Raw genomic sequence first — 14931 nt, 5'->3', positions numbered from 1 at the left:
TGGATTGTGCAATGAAAAGATTAATTAAGTACCCCTAAGTGGGAGAGAGGAAATGAATTTTGGCAAATCTAGTTGTTTTCCATACCTGGGATCCATGGTGCAAAATTCAAGCTCTTTCTAACAGATGAACTGCAGGAGAGCCTGATTCCACACCATATGCCTCACCCCCTCCTCAATCGCCAGAAGGGTTGTGTTCCCATCCATCATTCAATTAAGAAGGATTTTGAAAATGCAAAGAATCAGCGATGCATATTCCTGAACAGCTCCTTTCTTGCCTAATCTTACCTCACTTGTGCATTAAAAGTCTACTTGGTGAATCATCAGAAGTAGAGTATGAATTTCAGAATCTCCTCCCACTTTTGGCATATTTTGAGTGTGTGTGTGTGTGTGTGTGTGTGTGTGTGTGTGTGTAGGAACGTGAGATTATTGTTCCCCATTCTATCCTCAATTATGCCTGAAGTTGTCCCCAAATCAACCTGTATCAAATTTAATTTACAATATTATAGAAGAAATACATACCCTTTCCAGAGTCACAGAGAAATGATAATTTGAAGAAAATGGAAGGGCAATTAATGATGAGGAAAACAGAGTCCAGTCACCTAGAAGAGTGCCCTACCTTGTGTTTTTTATCAGCGCCCCAAAGCCTATTTAGTGTTAGGGTTATGTTCTTCCACATATTCTTCCCACTAGGAATCATGCTTTGTTCTTTACTCAGAAGACATGGAGATCCACTTAGTACAAATGCCATTGGTCTAAGAGCCTTTAGTTTAGTGACCTTAACAAAGTCCTTGTACCTTCTGGATCTAAATTTCTCCAGTTGGGAAGTGAGTAAAAGGGCCTTGATTTGGTGCAAACTTCAGCTTTCTGTGGCCTTGAGTTTTCCACATGAGCTGTAAGGCTGGACTATGCCTGCCATGGTCTGTTTCTACCACTCACTGAGCCACAGTGGTAAGAAGGTTTTCTTCCACCAATTTGGAGATATTGTCTGATTACCATTAGCACTTATGGTTCCTCAGCTCTAGAGGTTTGGCTCTGGTTAGGAGACCCTAAGGGATTCCTCTCTTCTTTCATCACAGGGAGCAAGAGAACTTTCTCACTCAACATTTAATTTTCTCTCATTAGTTCCAGGGCTGTTTTGTAACATGTGGCCAGGATAATTCTGTCTGGACTCTCTGGGGACTTAAAACTTTCAGAGTTCTTATCCGGTCCATGCTAATTCCTCTGTTTTGTTCGGCAGTGTGAGGAGTGGTCTGCATCGCTAATGCTCTCTCCCACTCCAAACTGGTCTGCTCATCAACAGTTTGCCCCTTGAGTATTTACGGCTTGCAATGTTTGAAGACAGTACTCTGAATGAACTCAGAGGGTACCAGGAAAGTTCTCTTCTTGCAAGAAATTTGTACCCTGGTGTAGCAATGATCATGGAGCCAATCTGATTCCCCTACCCAACTTTTAGAATGTGTTAAAATATAAAACAAAAACAAACCGAACAAACAAAAAACATGGCCATCCTAGTGCTGTTGAAGATTGGAAGTAGCAGAACTCATAGGCTATTATTGGGAATGTAAAAATTATAAAATGTCTTAATATTTAGTCAAGTATTTTGCCAATTTCCTAGCATCTTCAATCCATTCAAATTCAGGAAATGTGTTCCATAGTCATATTTCTCAGCACCACCTTCTACAAACAACTAAAAAGCATGGAAACCTCTCAATAATTCTAAAATGACTCTGGAAGATGAATCATGAATGATGGACTGGCCCGGGAACTCTGCTTGAAGAACAGCACCTCAGGGGGGATCCAACAATCTCTTTCCATCCCCATGTAGTCCTGCTCGGGGTGTGGAGAGCCCTGCAGCCTAGCCTGCAATGGACACTTGTCCACAGCATAGGCAAAGGAAATAAAAAAATCAAAGCTCAGGCTGTTCTCTATGTCAAGGGACCAAGAAAGAGGTAGTATTAATTAAGCAGTGAAAATATATTTATACAGGTCTTTGTGTGACAGTCTGCTCACCAGTTGTTTAGATCTGTAGAAATTAGCTTTTCTTGCTTTGTTGAAGATTAGTTGGCCATACATATGTGAATCCATCACTCTATCCTGTTCCATTGTTATATGTGTCTATTTTTGTGCCCATAGTACATTGTCTTGATGACTAGAGAATCTTAATATAGTTTCAAATCTGGAATCTTGATGCCTCCATCTTGGTTTTCATTTTTTAAGGTTACTTTGGCTATTCAGGGTCTTTTCTGGTTCCATACATATTTCAGAATTGTTTCTTCTAACTCTGTAAAAAATGCTGGTGTTATTTTGATAAGGATTGCATTGAATATGTAGATTGCTTTGAGTGATATAGACATTTTCACAAAGTTTGTTCTTCCAAACCATGAGCATGGGATGCTTTTCCATTTCTTGGTGTCCTTCTCAAGTTCTTTCATAAGCTTTTTATAGTTTTCAGTGCACAGATCTTTTACCCCTTTGGTTTGGTTTATTTTTATATATCTTATGCGTTTTGGTTCAATTGTAAATGGGAAAGATTCTATGATTTCATTTTCTGTTGCTTCATTATTGGTGTATAGAAATGCAGATATTTCTGTACATTCATTTTATGTATATTCTGTGACTTTGCAGAATTCATGTATCAGTTCTAGAAAATTTTTGGTGGAGTCTCTTGGGTTTTCCAGATTGAATATTATGTCATCTGAAAATACGGAAAGCTTGACTTCCTCATTGCCAGTCGGTGTGTCTTTAACTTCCTTTTGTTGTCTAATTGCTGAGGCTAAGACTTCCAGTACTATGTTAAATAATAATGGTGAGAATGGACATCTCAGTCTTGTTCCTGACCATAGGGGAAGGCTCTCATTTTCCCCTCATATTTCAGAATGATAGTAGCTGTGGGCCTTTTGTATATGTCTTTATGGTGCTGAGGTATATCCCAACTATCCCTACTTTGTTGAGGGTTTTGGGAAAACTGGACGGCAGCATGCAGAAGAATGAAACCGGATCACTTAAAAAGATCTTTTTAAATGTTTATTTAGTTTTGAGAGAGAAAAAGAGACTGAGCACAAGAACAATCAGGGGAGGGAGGGAGGGAAGAAGAGAGAGAGAGAGAGCGAGAGAGAGAGAGAGAGAGAGAGAGAGAGAGAGAATCCAAAGCAGGCTCCAGGCCCTGAGCTGTCAGCATAGAGCCCAATGCAGGGCTTGAACTCACAAACTGGGAGATCATGACCTGAGCCGAAGTCAGATACCTACCTGACTGAAACACCCAGAGCCACAGAAACTGGATCACTTTCTTACCCTGTACAGAAAAATAGGTTCAAAACTGGATGAAAGACCAAGTGTGATACAGGACAGCATCAACATTCTGGAGGGGAACACAGGCAACAACCTCTCTGACCATGGCTGAAACAACATCTTCTAGACACATCACCAAACACAAGGGAAACAAAAGCATACATAAACTATTAGGACTTCAACAAGATAAAAAGCTTCTGCAGTGAAGGAAACGATCAACAAAACTAAAAGTCAGTCCATAGAATGAGAGAAGATATTTGTGAACAACATATCTGATAAAGGGTTAGTATCCAAAATCTGCAAAGTACTTGTCAAACTCAGTGCCAAAAACACAAATAATCCAGCGAAGAGATGGGCAGAAGACATGAACTAACACTTTTCCAAAGAAGACATCCAAGCCAACAGACACATGAAAAGATGCTCAGCATCACTCATCATCACAGAAATACAAATCAAACCCACACTGAGATACCACCTCACACCTGTCAGAATGGCTAAAATTAGCAACACAAGACATAACAGGTGTTGGTAAGGATGCAGAGAAGGGGAGCCCTCTTGCACAGTTTGTGGGAATGCAAACTGATGCAGCCACTCTGAACAACAGGATGGAGGTACCTCAAAAACTAAAAATAAAACTAACCTATGACCCAGCAATTGCATTATTAGGCATTTATGCAAAGGATACAAAGATACAGATTTGAAGGGGTACATGCAGCCCAGTGTGTACAACGATGTTATCAACAATAGTCAAGCTCCAGAGAGCACCCAAATGTCCATTGACTGATGAATAGAGAAGATGTGTAATATATATAGTTGAATATTACTCCGCCATCAAAAGGAATGAAATCTAGCCATTTACAACAATGTGAATGGAGCTAGAGTGTATTATGCTAAGTGAAATAAGCCAATCAGAGAAAGAAATACCATGTGATGTCAATCATATGTGGAAGTTAAGAATCAAAACAGATAAACTTAGGGAAAGGATGGAAAGAGGATAGAGGAAAACAAATCACGTGTCTCTTTTTAAAAAGTTATTTATTTAAATTCAACTTAAGTAACTTGTAGTATTGATTTTAGGAGTAGAACCTTGTGATTCTTCCTTTACATATAACACCCAGTGCTCATTCCAGCAAGTACCCCGCAAATGCCCATTACCCATTTGGTACATCTCCCCACCTCCCTTCCAGCAACTTTAAGTTTGTTCTCTGTATTTAAGAGTCTCTTATGGTTTGCCTCCCTCTCTGTTTTTATCTTACTTTTCCTTCCCCTCTCCTATGTTCATCTGTTTTGTTTCTTAAATTCCACATACAAGTGAAATCGTGTGATATTTGTCTTTCTCTGATTTATTGTAGTGCGCGCACGGGCGCACAGAAGCAAGGACGCGAGGGTAAGGGAATGAGGAAAAGAAGAGAGAATCAAAGGATGGGAAGGGGAGGGACAACAGGAGCGGTGCCCATATTGCCACTTTATTTTTCACATGCAAGCAGTTTTATAGAAACAGCCACAACTAAGAGAAGGTTTTTTTCTAGACAAAACTTTTTCTGTTCCCACAGTTATTGTTACAACATTTTCCTGGGAACTTCACACCCTCTTCTTATTGTTATTATAAGAGTGCCAAAGCGTGAAGGACATTTGTACAATAACATCTTAACTCCAGAAGCTTGAAGGACGTTGGTGCAATAACATCTTAACTCAAGTGAATTAACCTCTGAGGACCTGGATCAGGCGCAAGGGTTGTGAGGGCACGAGAGCTTTGCTCCATCACACTCTCCTCACTGGCTCCTTGCTGCTGCTCACCACAATTTATTTTGCATAGGGTAATACATTCTAGTTCCATTTGTGTTGTTGCAAATGGCAAGACTTCATTCTTTTTGAAACTATACACACGCGCACACACACACACACACACCAGAAGAGACTCTTAATGATACAGAACAAACTGAAGGTTGCTTGGAGGAGGTGGGCGGCAAATGGTCTAAACGGGTGGTGGGTATTAAGAAGGGCACTTATAATGAGCCCTGGGTGTATATGTAAGAGATGATTCACTGAATTCTACTCATGAAACCAATATTGCACTGTATGTTAACTAACTCAAGCTAAATAAAAATGCTAAAAAAATTTTATAAATTAAAAAATATAAAAATACTATAAAGTAATAATTATACCAAGGAAATTGGCCTTTCTTATAACACCACTCTGCTCTTTAATAAACAGAAGTTGAATTTTTCTGGGTTAATTGATCAAGTGTTTATGTTCAGAGTTTTAACTTCTGTCTAAAATAACTATGCTTAACTAAGGTCATGAAGATACTCTCCTAGGTATTCTTTTAGTTGCTCTGTACTTTCAGATATTGAATCTAAACCTCATCTGGGATAATTTATATGTATGGAATGAACTGAGGATTAAGTTTTCAGTTTAGTTTGTTTTCTTTTTTTATACTGAAATGTAGTGGTTTGCAAATTATTGGTTGGAAAGGCTTTCCTTTCCTTATTTATTTGCACAGGCAACTTTGTGGAAACTGATGAAACTGTATATGTATGTAACTAATTCTGAAGTCTATTTTCTTATTAACTTGTGTACTTATCTTTTTGCCAGTATCATAGTGTTTTTATGATTGTTACTTTACAGTGACTTTCAGTCCAGGTGATAATTCACCCCAATCTCTCATGATTGTTTAGATCTTTTCATTTCCAGCTAAATCTTTAGAATTAGCTTGCCAATTTCTGTACAAATCCTATTTGAATTTTTTAGTGAGCACATTGCATGAAATGTGTGTAAATTTTTACAACTTTGATTTTCTTATCCATGAAGTTGTATGTATCTCCATTTGTTTAGGTTTTCTTTAATTTATCTCATTACTGTTTATAGTTTTAAATATGGAATATTTCCTTATCTTGTCTTAAATTTCACTCAAAGTGTTGATTCTGAGCATCTATGTTATAATGTTATTGAAACTGACATCCAAATATGTCATTTCCTGGGACACCTGGGTGTCTCAGTCAGTCCTACTTTGATTTTGGCTAAGGTCATAATCCCAGCATTGTGGGAAGGAGCCCCATATCTGGCTCTGCAATGAGCTTGGAGTCTTTTAAGATTCTCTCCCTCCCTTTACCTACCCCTTTCCTCCCAATTGTGGTATCTCTCTCTTATAAAAAGATTATTATTTTTGTAACTAATACAAAGGAAAACAATTGACTTGAAAACTTGCTAATTGTACTTATTAGGTTTGTAGTCCTTCTGTAGATTTAGCAAGAATTTCTAGGTACTCAGTCATGTTATCTGCAAATGAAGGGTTTTGTCTTCCTTTTCAAATCATTACATGTTTTTCTTATATTGGTTACACTGGTTTGGAACTCCAGTACAGTATGATGGTGTACAGAGTGGTCAGAGTACTCATCCTAGGGAAAAGAGTTCAATATTTCACAATGTGGTAGGATGGTGGTTTTAGAAAGAGAATTTTTTAAAATCAAAAATAGATATTGATTTTTAAAAATAATCTTTGTAGAAATAGTGAGGTGTATAGATTATTTTTCCTAATTGACTAATTCAGTTAATTATGTCAACTTATTTTCAAATAGTAGGTCAGTCCTGCATTATTGAAATAAATCCAATTTGTCATGAAACATTATTCTTTTTCCATATTGCTGGGATATATATTTTTCATGAAATAGGTTCAGGAGCCTTTTTACATGATTGAAGAAAGGACTGATGAACTGGAAAATAAATCAATAGAAAAAAGTTGATCTGAAGAAGAAAAAAATAGAGTTAAAATGAATCAATTTTTGAGACAATATGAAGTAGTACAACATTTGTGTTATTGGATTATCAGAAAGAAATAAAAAATACAGAGAAAGAAAATATTTGAAGAAACAATAGCTGAAAACTATTGCCCAACTTTGGTGGAACAGCACAACGAAGTCAAGAGGTTCAATAAATCACAAGTAAGAAAAACACAAGAGCATATGTAAACACACCATAAACAAATTGATGAAAGCCAAGGTAAAGAAAAAATACTGAAACAATGAGAGAATGTGACACATTATGTAGAGCACAATGACAATGACATTAAGGGCAGTATGTGCATCAGAAACAAGGGAGGACAGACACTGAAAATGACGCAGGGGCAGATGAAGAAAGGTTCCCTGTGTACCAGCAACTTTTTATCCAGTAAGCCTGTATTTCACAATGAAAGAAAAGGAAGAAATCCTCAGATAAACAAAAATGAAGGTCGCTGGTAGCCAGCATGCAGTGTAAGGACGACTAAGAGAAGGCTGAAGACAAACAAAACCCATGGACTTCAGTACACAGGAGGCGATGAAGAACCCTGAAACTGAATGTGAGGTTAAATATAAAAGATCACACACATGTAAGTATTCTCTTAATTTCTTTAAAATGGCATATGCCTGTTTAAAAATGATAATGTGTTGATTGATTTAAGTAAATGGAGCTATGTCATTGCAACTTGTCTATATTTTACTGGAAATCATTCAATATTAAGTTTATGTAGAATGTGTTAAATTAAAAATGTGTACTATATTATCTACCTTAACAGATAAAACAATAACACATGAAAAATTGCTAGAAAGCAAATAGTTGTACTAATGCTTTACTAATTTCCACATCTTGCTCATCTTGCAGGTGACCATGAATGACAGGGTGGTTAACTGAAGGGTTCTTGACTCCACCTGTTACTGTACTGATTGGATTGTACTATCCTCTTTAGTTTTTGGTGGGAATTTTATACATACTGTGTAAGAGCCTTTTGCCAATCATATTGCTATTTATATTTAGTCTCATTCTATGGAATTCATTGTTTAGTCTTTATGTTTAACAGTAAAACATAGATTCAGAAGGTCATGCAGACAAATAGAGAGCATAGTGAACATTTTTGGGGCAAACAGACACCTTTGCCGTCACTACCCAGATGAAGGAAGAGAACTTTGCCGGCGAGGAGTATCACTGTGTGCCCCTCCCCACCCCAGCCTCCTCCCTCCAAAAGTAACTACTATCTGAAATTGTACGTTAATCCTTTTCTTCAATTTCTTTTCAATTTTTCGTGGCTTGCCTAGCCATTTGCCAAATAATGCTTTTGTAATAAACAAAATTTCTCAAATTTAATTTATTCAATCTTCTCTTCTTTAGTTAAGTTCTCAGTGTCCAGTGTAGGAACAGCTACGTGATTCAGTCAGTTAATCGTCCAACTCTGGATGTCAGCTCGGGTCATGGTGATGGTTTTGGAGTCCCAGCATCGCATCAGGCTCTGTGCTGATGGTCCAGAGCCTGCTTTGGATTCTCTCTCCTTCTCACTCTGCCCCTCCCCTGCTCTCTCTCTCTCTCTCTCTCTCTCTCTCTCTCTCTCTCGACAAATTTAAAAAAATAATAAGGTTAAAAATTAAAGAAAGATTTGAATGTCCAATTTAAACAATTTTCTCATATCCTAAGCATATTGTGAAGATAATTTTTTTGTATGTGCATTCAAAAGTGTCCTTGTTCTGTCTTTAACATTCAGGTTTTGATACCCACAATCTGATTTTGTTGCTGTTGTGGTTCAGGGAGGCTGCTTATCTTTTCCCTCTATGGATATGCAATTTTTCTAGCATGAGTTTTTAAAAATTCTACAGTCTTCAAGCCTCTCTGCAAAGCCATATTTATCACAAATCCAGTGCCCATTGTGTGTGGGTCTTTGAGGCTCGCTTCTCCATGTTGATCTCTTTGTCATGGGCCAATTTCACACTGTAGGTGCATCATGAGACTTGATATTTGGTGAAACAAATCACATTATGATATTCTTCAGGAACGTCTTGGATATTTGTAAATCCATTTAATTTTAAATCCTTTTACAGTTTACCCACGATAAAGAACACTGTTCGGATTCTCACGGGGATTTCTTTAAACCGTAGGTTAGCACGGGAAGAATGGACTTCTGTCCTACACTGAATCCTCTAATCCATGACATAGAGGACCTCATCATTACACAGGTCTTTTAGAATTATGTTAATAATGCTCTAAAGTTTTCCATGGAGAGGCCTTGCAGGTCTTTTGTTAAATTTATTCCTAGGGCTTTGATATTTTTGAAGGTTCAAATGTGATATTTTTTTAAAAGCCAGATTCCAATTGTTGCTAATTTATGGGGATGCAGTTTGTTTGCTTATGTACTATGTCCTTAGCCTTATGTTGAAGGCAAATTCTATGATTTACCTGCTGTTTAGTTTTGGATTTTCTAACCTAGAAAACTCTGTAATTCATGATAACTGACTGTTTTTTGTCTTGTATAATCTTTCTGTCTTTTCTTCTTTTTTCACTGAATTGACTGTGAACTGACTAGCTGGAATAAGATGGCAAAGACAATGTGAGACTCCTTCGTGTCTTATTCCTGATAGTCCAATTAGTTTAAATATTTTTTTTATATTTAATTTTTTATTTTGAGAGATAAAGATGGAGTGTGAGAAGTGAAGGGGCAGAGAGAGAGGGAGAGAGAGGCTCCCATGAAGGCTCTGCCCTGTCAGCACAAAGCCTGACATGGGGCTTGAACCCTCAAACCTCAAGTCCATGACCTGAGCTGGAATCAAGAGTTGGATACTTAAATGCCAAAGGAATTTCCTTTTGATTTCTACTATGCTAAAACGTTTCGTTCATTTCGTGAATTAATATTAAATCATATCCAGTAATTTTTTTATCGATTAAAATAATTACATGATTAATAGCCTTTATTTTGAAAACGTGATTAATTCTACTGATCTATTTCAAATGTGCCAACCTTGCATTTCTGGATTGAGTCCAACTTGAGTTTTACTTACAAGGTCTGTGTCTCTGTTCCTGAGTGAGATTTCAAAATCCAGTTTCAAATGTCCCAGCCCCAAAACTGAGTTGGTGGTGTTTACTCTCTGTGCCAGGGAAGGTTCGGTCACATTTGCCCTACATCCACTTAAAAATTGTGGCAGAATTTTCTGGTGAAACTGAAAATTTCTAGAGGTCCTTTGTTTCTTTTTCTGTTGTTAATGTAGACTATGTGAAATAAATTCTATTTCTTGAGGATCTGACAGCTGGTTTCCCAAGGTCAGCGTTAATATGTGTTTTCTAGGCATCTTCCCACTTCATGCAAGTTCTCAAATCAATGATCATGAAATCACTCAGAGGATTCTTTCATCGTATATGTGGGTGTGATGTGGAAAACGCCCAAATTTCATTCCCATGGTTGCTTACATTTCCTGTCTTAATTTCTTTACCAGTCTCCCCAGGAACAATACAATTTATTGTTATTTTCAACAATCCACATTTTGACATTTTGAGGCACTGTATTATATATACTATTATTTAATTAATTTTTGCTATTGTCTATTCAGTTTATTCTTTACAGTCTTTTTGTGTTCATTTATTATTTCTTTCCAAAATTCTTGGGAGAAATGCTTAGGTCATTGATCTTCAGTCTGTGAATGTCTCTAATATGCATTTTGGAGGCCATGTATTTCCATGTAAAAACTGAAAAGCTATATCCTGCCATGTTTGACCTGTAGTGCTTTAATTTTCTCCAATTTGAATCATTTGTCTAGGATTCACAGGTTTTTATTTGATTCATGATTTATTTATAGGTATTTTCCAGCTCCCTTTCATTTACTTATTTCTATCTCAAAAATAAATGATAAGTAGGCAGGCAGCAAGGTCTGCACAATCACCATATCAGATAGGTGCATGTTAATCAGCCTAAATTTAAGTTCGGGAACTGAAGTCTACACTTCATCATATTTTCTATGGCCACCATGACTGGGTAAATTGTTGATATCTATTTGAAAGACTTTATGGCTTCGCTAGATTGGATAGTCAGTTCTCAGGGGTGGAGCAAAGTAGAAGAAACATTGTTGTGGAGGCAGTGAGGACAGATTGAAGAGGGGACATATTTTACCTGCACAAGATGGTCCCAGAGAAGAAAATAGAGTCATGACAAAAAGATCTGTAGTCAGAGTGTGTTCATTATACTTTTCATCCATTTTGTCATTTATCTGTATGGTATCTCTATAAATGATGGGGAACAGACACTGTTCCCAAACTTGTCATACACTGATGTACATGAAACTCCAACACAAATATTGTCCAACATGAGAGAGCACAAATTAGGTTAACAACAGAACTGAGGAAAGAATTGAGAAAATTCTGGAGATTTGATGCTGTGTTTATTTAGCTTTTTCACTGGACATCATGAATGTCAAAATTGTTCCACAGTGCATTTCATAGTCAAATCCTTAAATATCATGGCATGTGCTTTTTTTAGACACTGCTTTGAATATCTTCTTTTAAAGAAAATGGGAATTATTTTCAGTGCTCATCCAAAGACTCTGACCATCAGGCAGACTCAACTGCCTGGTTTGCTGGTGGGATCAGTGTTTCTAGAGATCCTGTTTATTCACAGTGAGCCTCTGACAGTCACTTGAAGGACACAGTCATGAACAGTGTTTTAAAAAATCTTCAGTAATCATATGGCATAGGACCTACCAAATATACACATCAATACAGATATGCACAGTAGACCATTGATGATTTCTACATAACGTGTCACCTATAAGCTTGGGAGGCACAGCCCAATTCCTTACAATATTGCTTTAAAAAATCCTCAAATGTTATACCTTTGGGTATTTTTTAATGTTTATTTTGAGAGAGAAAGGGATACAGAGCAAGGAGGTGAGAGACAAAGAGGGAGGAGAAGATAATACTAAGTAGGCTCTGCAATGTCAGCATGAAGTCCAACACTGGGCTCGAACACACAAACTGTGAGATCATGACCTGAGCTGAAACCAAGACTTGGATGCTTACTGACTAAGCCATCCAGGTGCCCTTGCATTTTTAGACATTTTTAGGCATCTCTTAGTGCTGTGATCATAGGGGTTGTTTTTCCCTTCCCAAATCTGGCTTTTTCCATTCCATCATGATGCTCGATGCTCAGAGGCTGACTGGCAGAACTGTACTACCTGGAGGAACAGTCAGTGTAGAAGTAGAAGTTGAACAACTTTCTTAACAATTAAGTGAATGTTTGTGATGGTTGAGCTCCTAGACAGTCTCTGGTTTCCAACGTGCCACCCTCTGCTACCAGGCCAATGGCAAAGGCTTCTTCTGAAGTTGCATGATAAAGGCCTACTGACATCAGGGAACAGACAATCATGCAGCAGTAATCCAGGATTATGGATTCAGAAACTCCTCTTTGCAAGCAGCTTTCTGAACGCATTCTTCATGTCTCTATTCCTGAGGCTGAAAATGAGGGGGCTGAGGAAAGGGGTAATGACAGTGTAAGGGATAGCGATTAGCATGTCATCTTTTCCAGAAGATTCTGGCATCAGATAAGCAATAGCTGCAAAACCAAAGTGGATGATGACCACAGTGAGGTGAGAGGCGCAGGTAGAAAAGGCCTTCTGCTTGCCCTCAGCTGATGGGATCCTGAAGACAGTGGAAAGAATGAAAACATAAGTAATGATGATGAGCAAGAAGGTGCCCAACAAGCCGGACACCGAGATCATTGTTACAATGAGTTCTGTGAGATTGCTTTCTAGACAGGACAGCCTCACCACTGCCAGCATGTGGCAGAAGAAGTGTTGGATGAGGTTGGGGTTGCAGAAGGAACCCTCAAATACCAGTGCAGTCTCTGTCACAGAGACAAGGAAGCCTCCAAGCCAAGCAAAGATGACCAGATGCCCACAGACTGTGTTGGTAATCAGCAGTGGATATCTGAGAGGGTTGCAGATGGCCAGAAAGCGATCATATCCCATCAAAGTGAGGATGATACAGTTAGTGCCACCAAGTCCCAAGAAGAAATACATCTGCAAGCCACACCCCATGACCGAAATGCTTCTGTTCTCAGTGAGCAGATCTGCCAGCATCTTGGGGATGATGGTCAGTGTGTAGCAGGTCTCAGAGAAAGAGAGGGCACGGAGGAAGAGGTACATAGGGGTGTGGAGAGATCTGTCCACCCACGTGAGACCCAGGATGGCCAGGTTACCTGCGAGGGTGAGAAGGTAGAGGACAAAGAAGGCTACAAAGAGGAATCTCTGCAGATGTGGGTACAAGGAGAAGCCAACAAGAATGAATTCTTTCAGGATTGTCTGGTTGACCTTCATTATTGCATATGTAAAATCTGGAAGAAACAATAAATAAATATTCAATTCTCCATTAGTCCTTGAAGATAGTGGTGTGAAAAAGACAGATGACCAGAGAGTTACAATTACCAATTGATTCTTCAAGTTTTGTGGCAGAACACCACAAAACTTGTATGTAGTAAATGAGTTTTTCTAATTTTTAATTCATTTGTTTTCCCATTTTTCACTGACTAAATTCTGATTACCTAAGATTTTTTCTGATTAATTTTTTTAGAGGAGTTAATTATTGATATTATGATACAGGGAAGATACTGTACTTATATCTAGATAGAGGAAATTCACATGGTTAGGTGTGCTATATTTGGGTCAGACTCTGAATACTAAAAGAATTACCAAGTCGCTAATAGAGTCAGGGTCTGACAAAGCTATTTCCACCTGTAATATGGTCTGTAAATATCTAATAAGTGAAGGTCGAGAGTATGGTTGTTAGTTATTTGGGGACCCAATTTAGACAATGGCTTGTAATTGTAAGGAAACCCAAAGTCATGATCTCTTCTTGAAAGAGACATTTAGGTCCTGAAATATTAAAAGAGGGTAAAGAGCACGCTCCCTATTCTGCACTCTGAGGAAAGGGAAGACAGGACACTCTAGGAGCCTCTGGATTAATAGTGATTTGTTAGAGTATGTGGATGCTAAGATAAACAGACCTTTCTGCAAGCTCAGTGAAGGTGGAGCTGAGATTTTGCCCATTCCTACTGTGCCAAGTCCGGCATCTCAAAGGAATAAATGCTGGAGATCCTACAAGGTTTTGACATATTGCATTTGATTTAATCTCACCCTTGTCTACATCGGTTTGACACATTCTCTCATCTTTGTATTATATTGCATTTCCACTTCCACGTTAGCTTATTCAATAAATAGGAGTAATAAGGTCTACATTTTGCCAAATTAATTCTAATGCTTATTGGTTTCATTCTTGACAATGTAGATTAGATGTTATAGAAGGTGTATGGCAGCTGAAATTATTTACCTCATTTAGAAATGAAAAAGCTGTGTCTGTAACATGGCATATTGGTAGCTAGAATCCAGGTGTCGTGATTTGATTGTACATTCTTTGCATTTGTTTTTGTTTTCTCCTTCTGTAAAGAGTCTATGTGTCAGAGAGCTCTATTTCTCAGAGTGGTATTTGGAGCATTTTAAGAAGATAATGATTCCTGATACAAGAGCATAGATAGGTTAGTGATTGCAAAGAGCTGAATCTATTAGCAGTTTCTGTTTTACCTTGTTATTCAGCATTGACAGAAAGTGTTTCCAGTCTTAAGTAGATTTGGCTGAGGCTAAGAGTAAGCATCCTGTCAGCAGAGCCAAGCTGGTCACTGACAGAAGAAGCAGTAGGAAAACGGGCTGAGTCATTACTATTTTGAAAATGTTCTGAATTATAAGTCAATAAATTTCACATATAAACAAATACAAATAAAATAAATATAGTGATATAATTATAACCGTTTATAATGAAAGTTTGCAGCACTGTGGGCTTTACCTTAGAGATCTCTTGGATTCTTTG

General features: G+C 37.9%; 1 protein-coding gene across 1 annotated transcript; it reads right to left on the bottom strand.

Annotated features, from left to right (window-relative positions):
• Positions 1 to 12464: 12464 nt before the first annotated feature.
• Positions 12465 to 13388, bottom strand: LOC115287186 (olfactory receptor 10X1-like). The gene has a single exon (XM_029933438.1). It carries the CDS (start codon positions 13386 to 13388, stop codon positions 12465 to 12467), a length of 924 nt encoding a protein of 307 aa, XP_029789298.1.
• Between the last annotated feature and the right edge of the window lie 1543 nt (positions 13389 to 14931).

Source organism: Suricata suricatta, chromosome 3 (genome assembly GCF_006229205.1).
Source record: "Suricata suricatta isolate VVHF042 chromosome 3, meerkat_22Aug2017_6uvM2_HiC, whole genome shotgun sequence".
In the NCBI taxonomy this organism is placed as follows: Eukaryota; Metazoa; Chordata; class Mammalia; order Carnivora; family Herpestidae; genus Suricata; species Suricata suricatta.
Note: the sequence above shows the minus strand (reverse complement) of the source record. Positions and strands in the feature narration are given on the sequence as shown.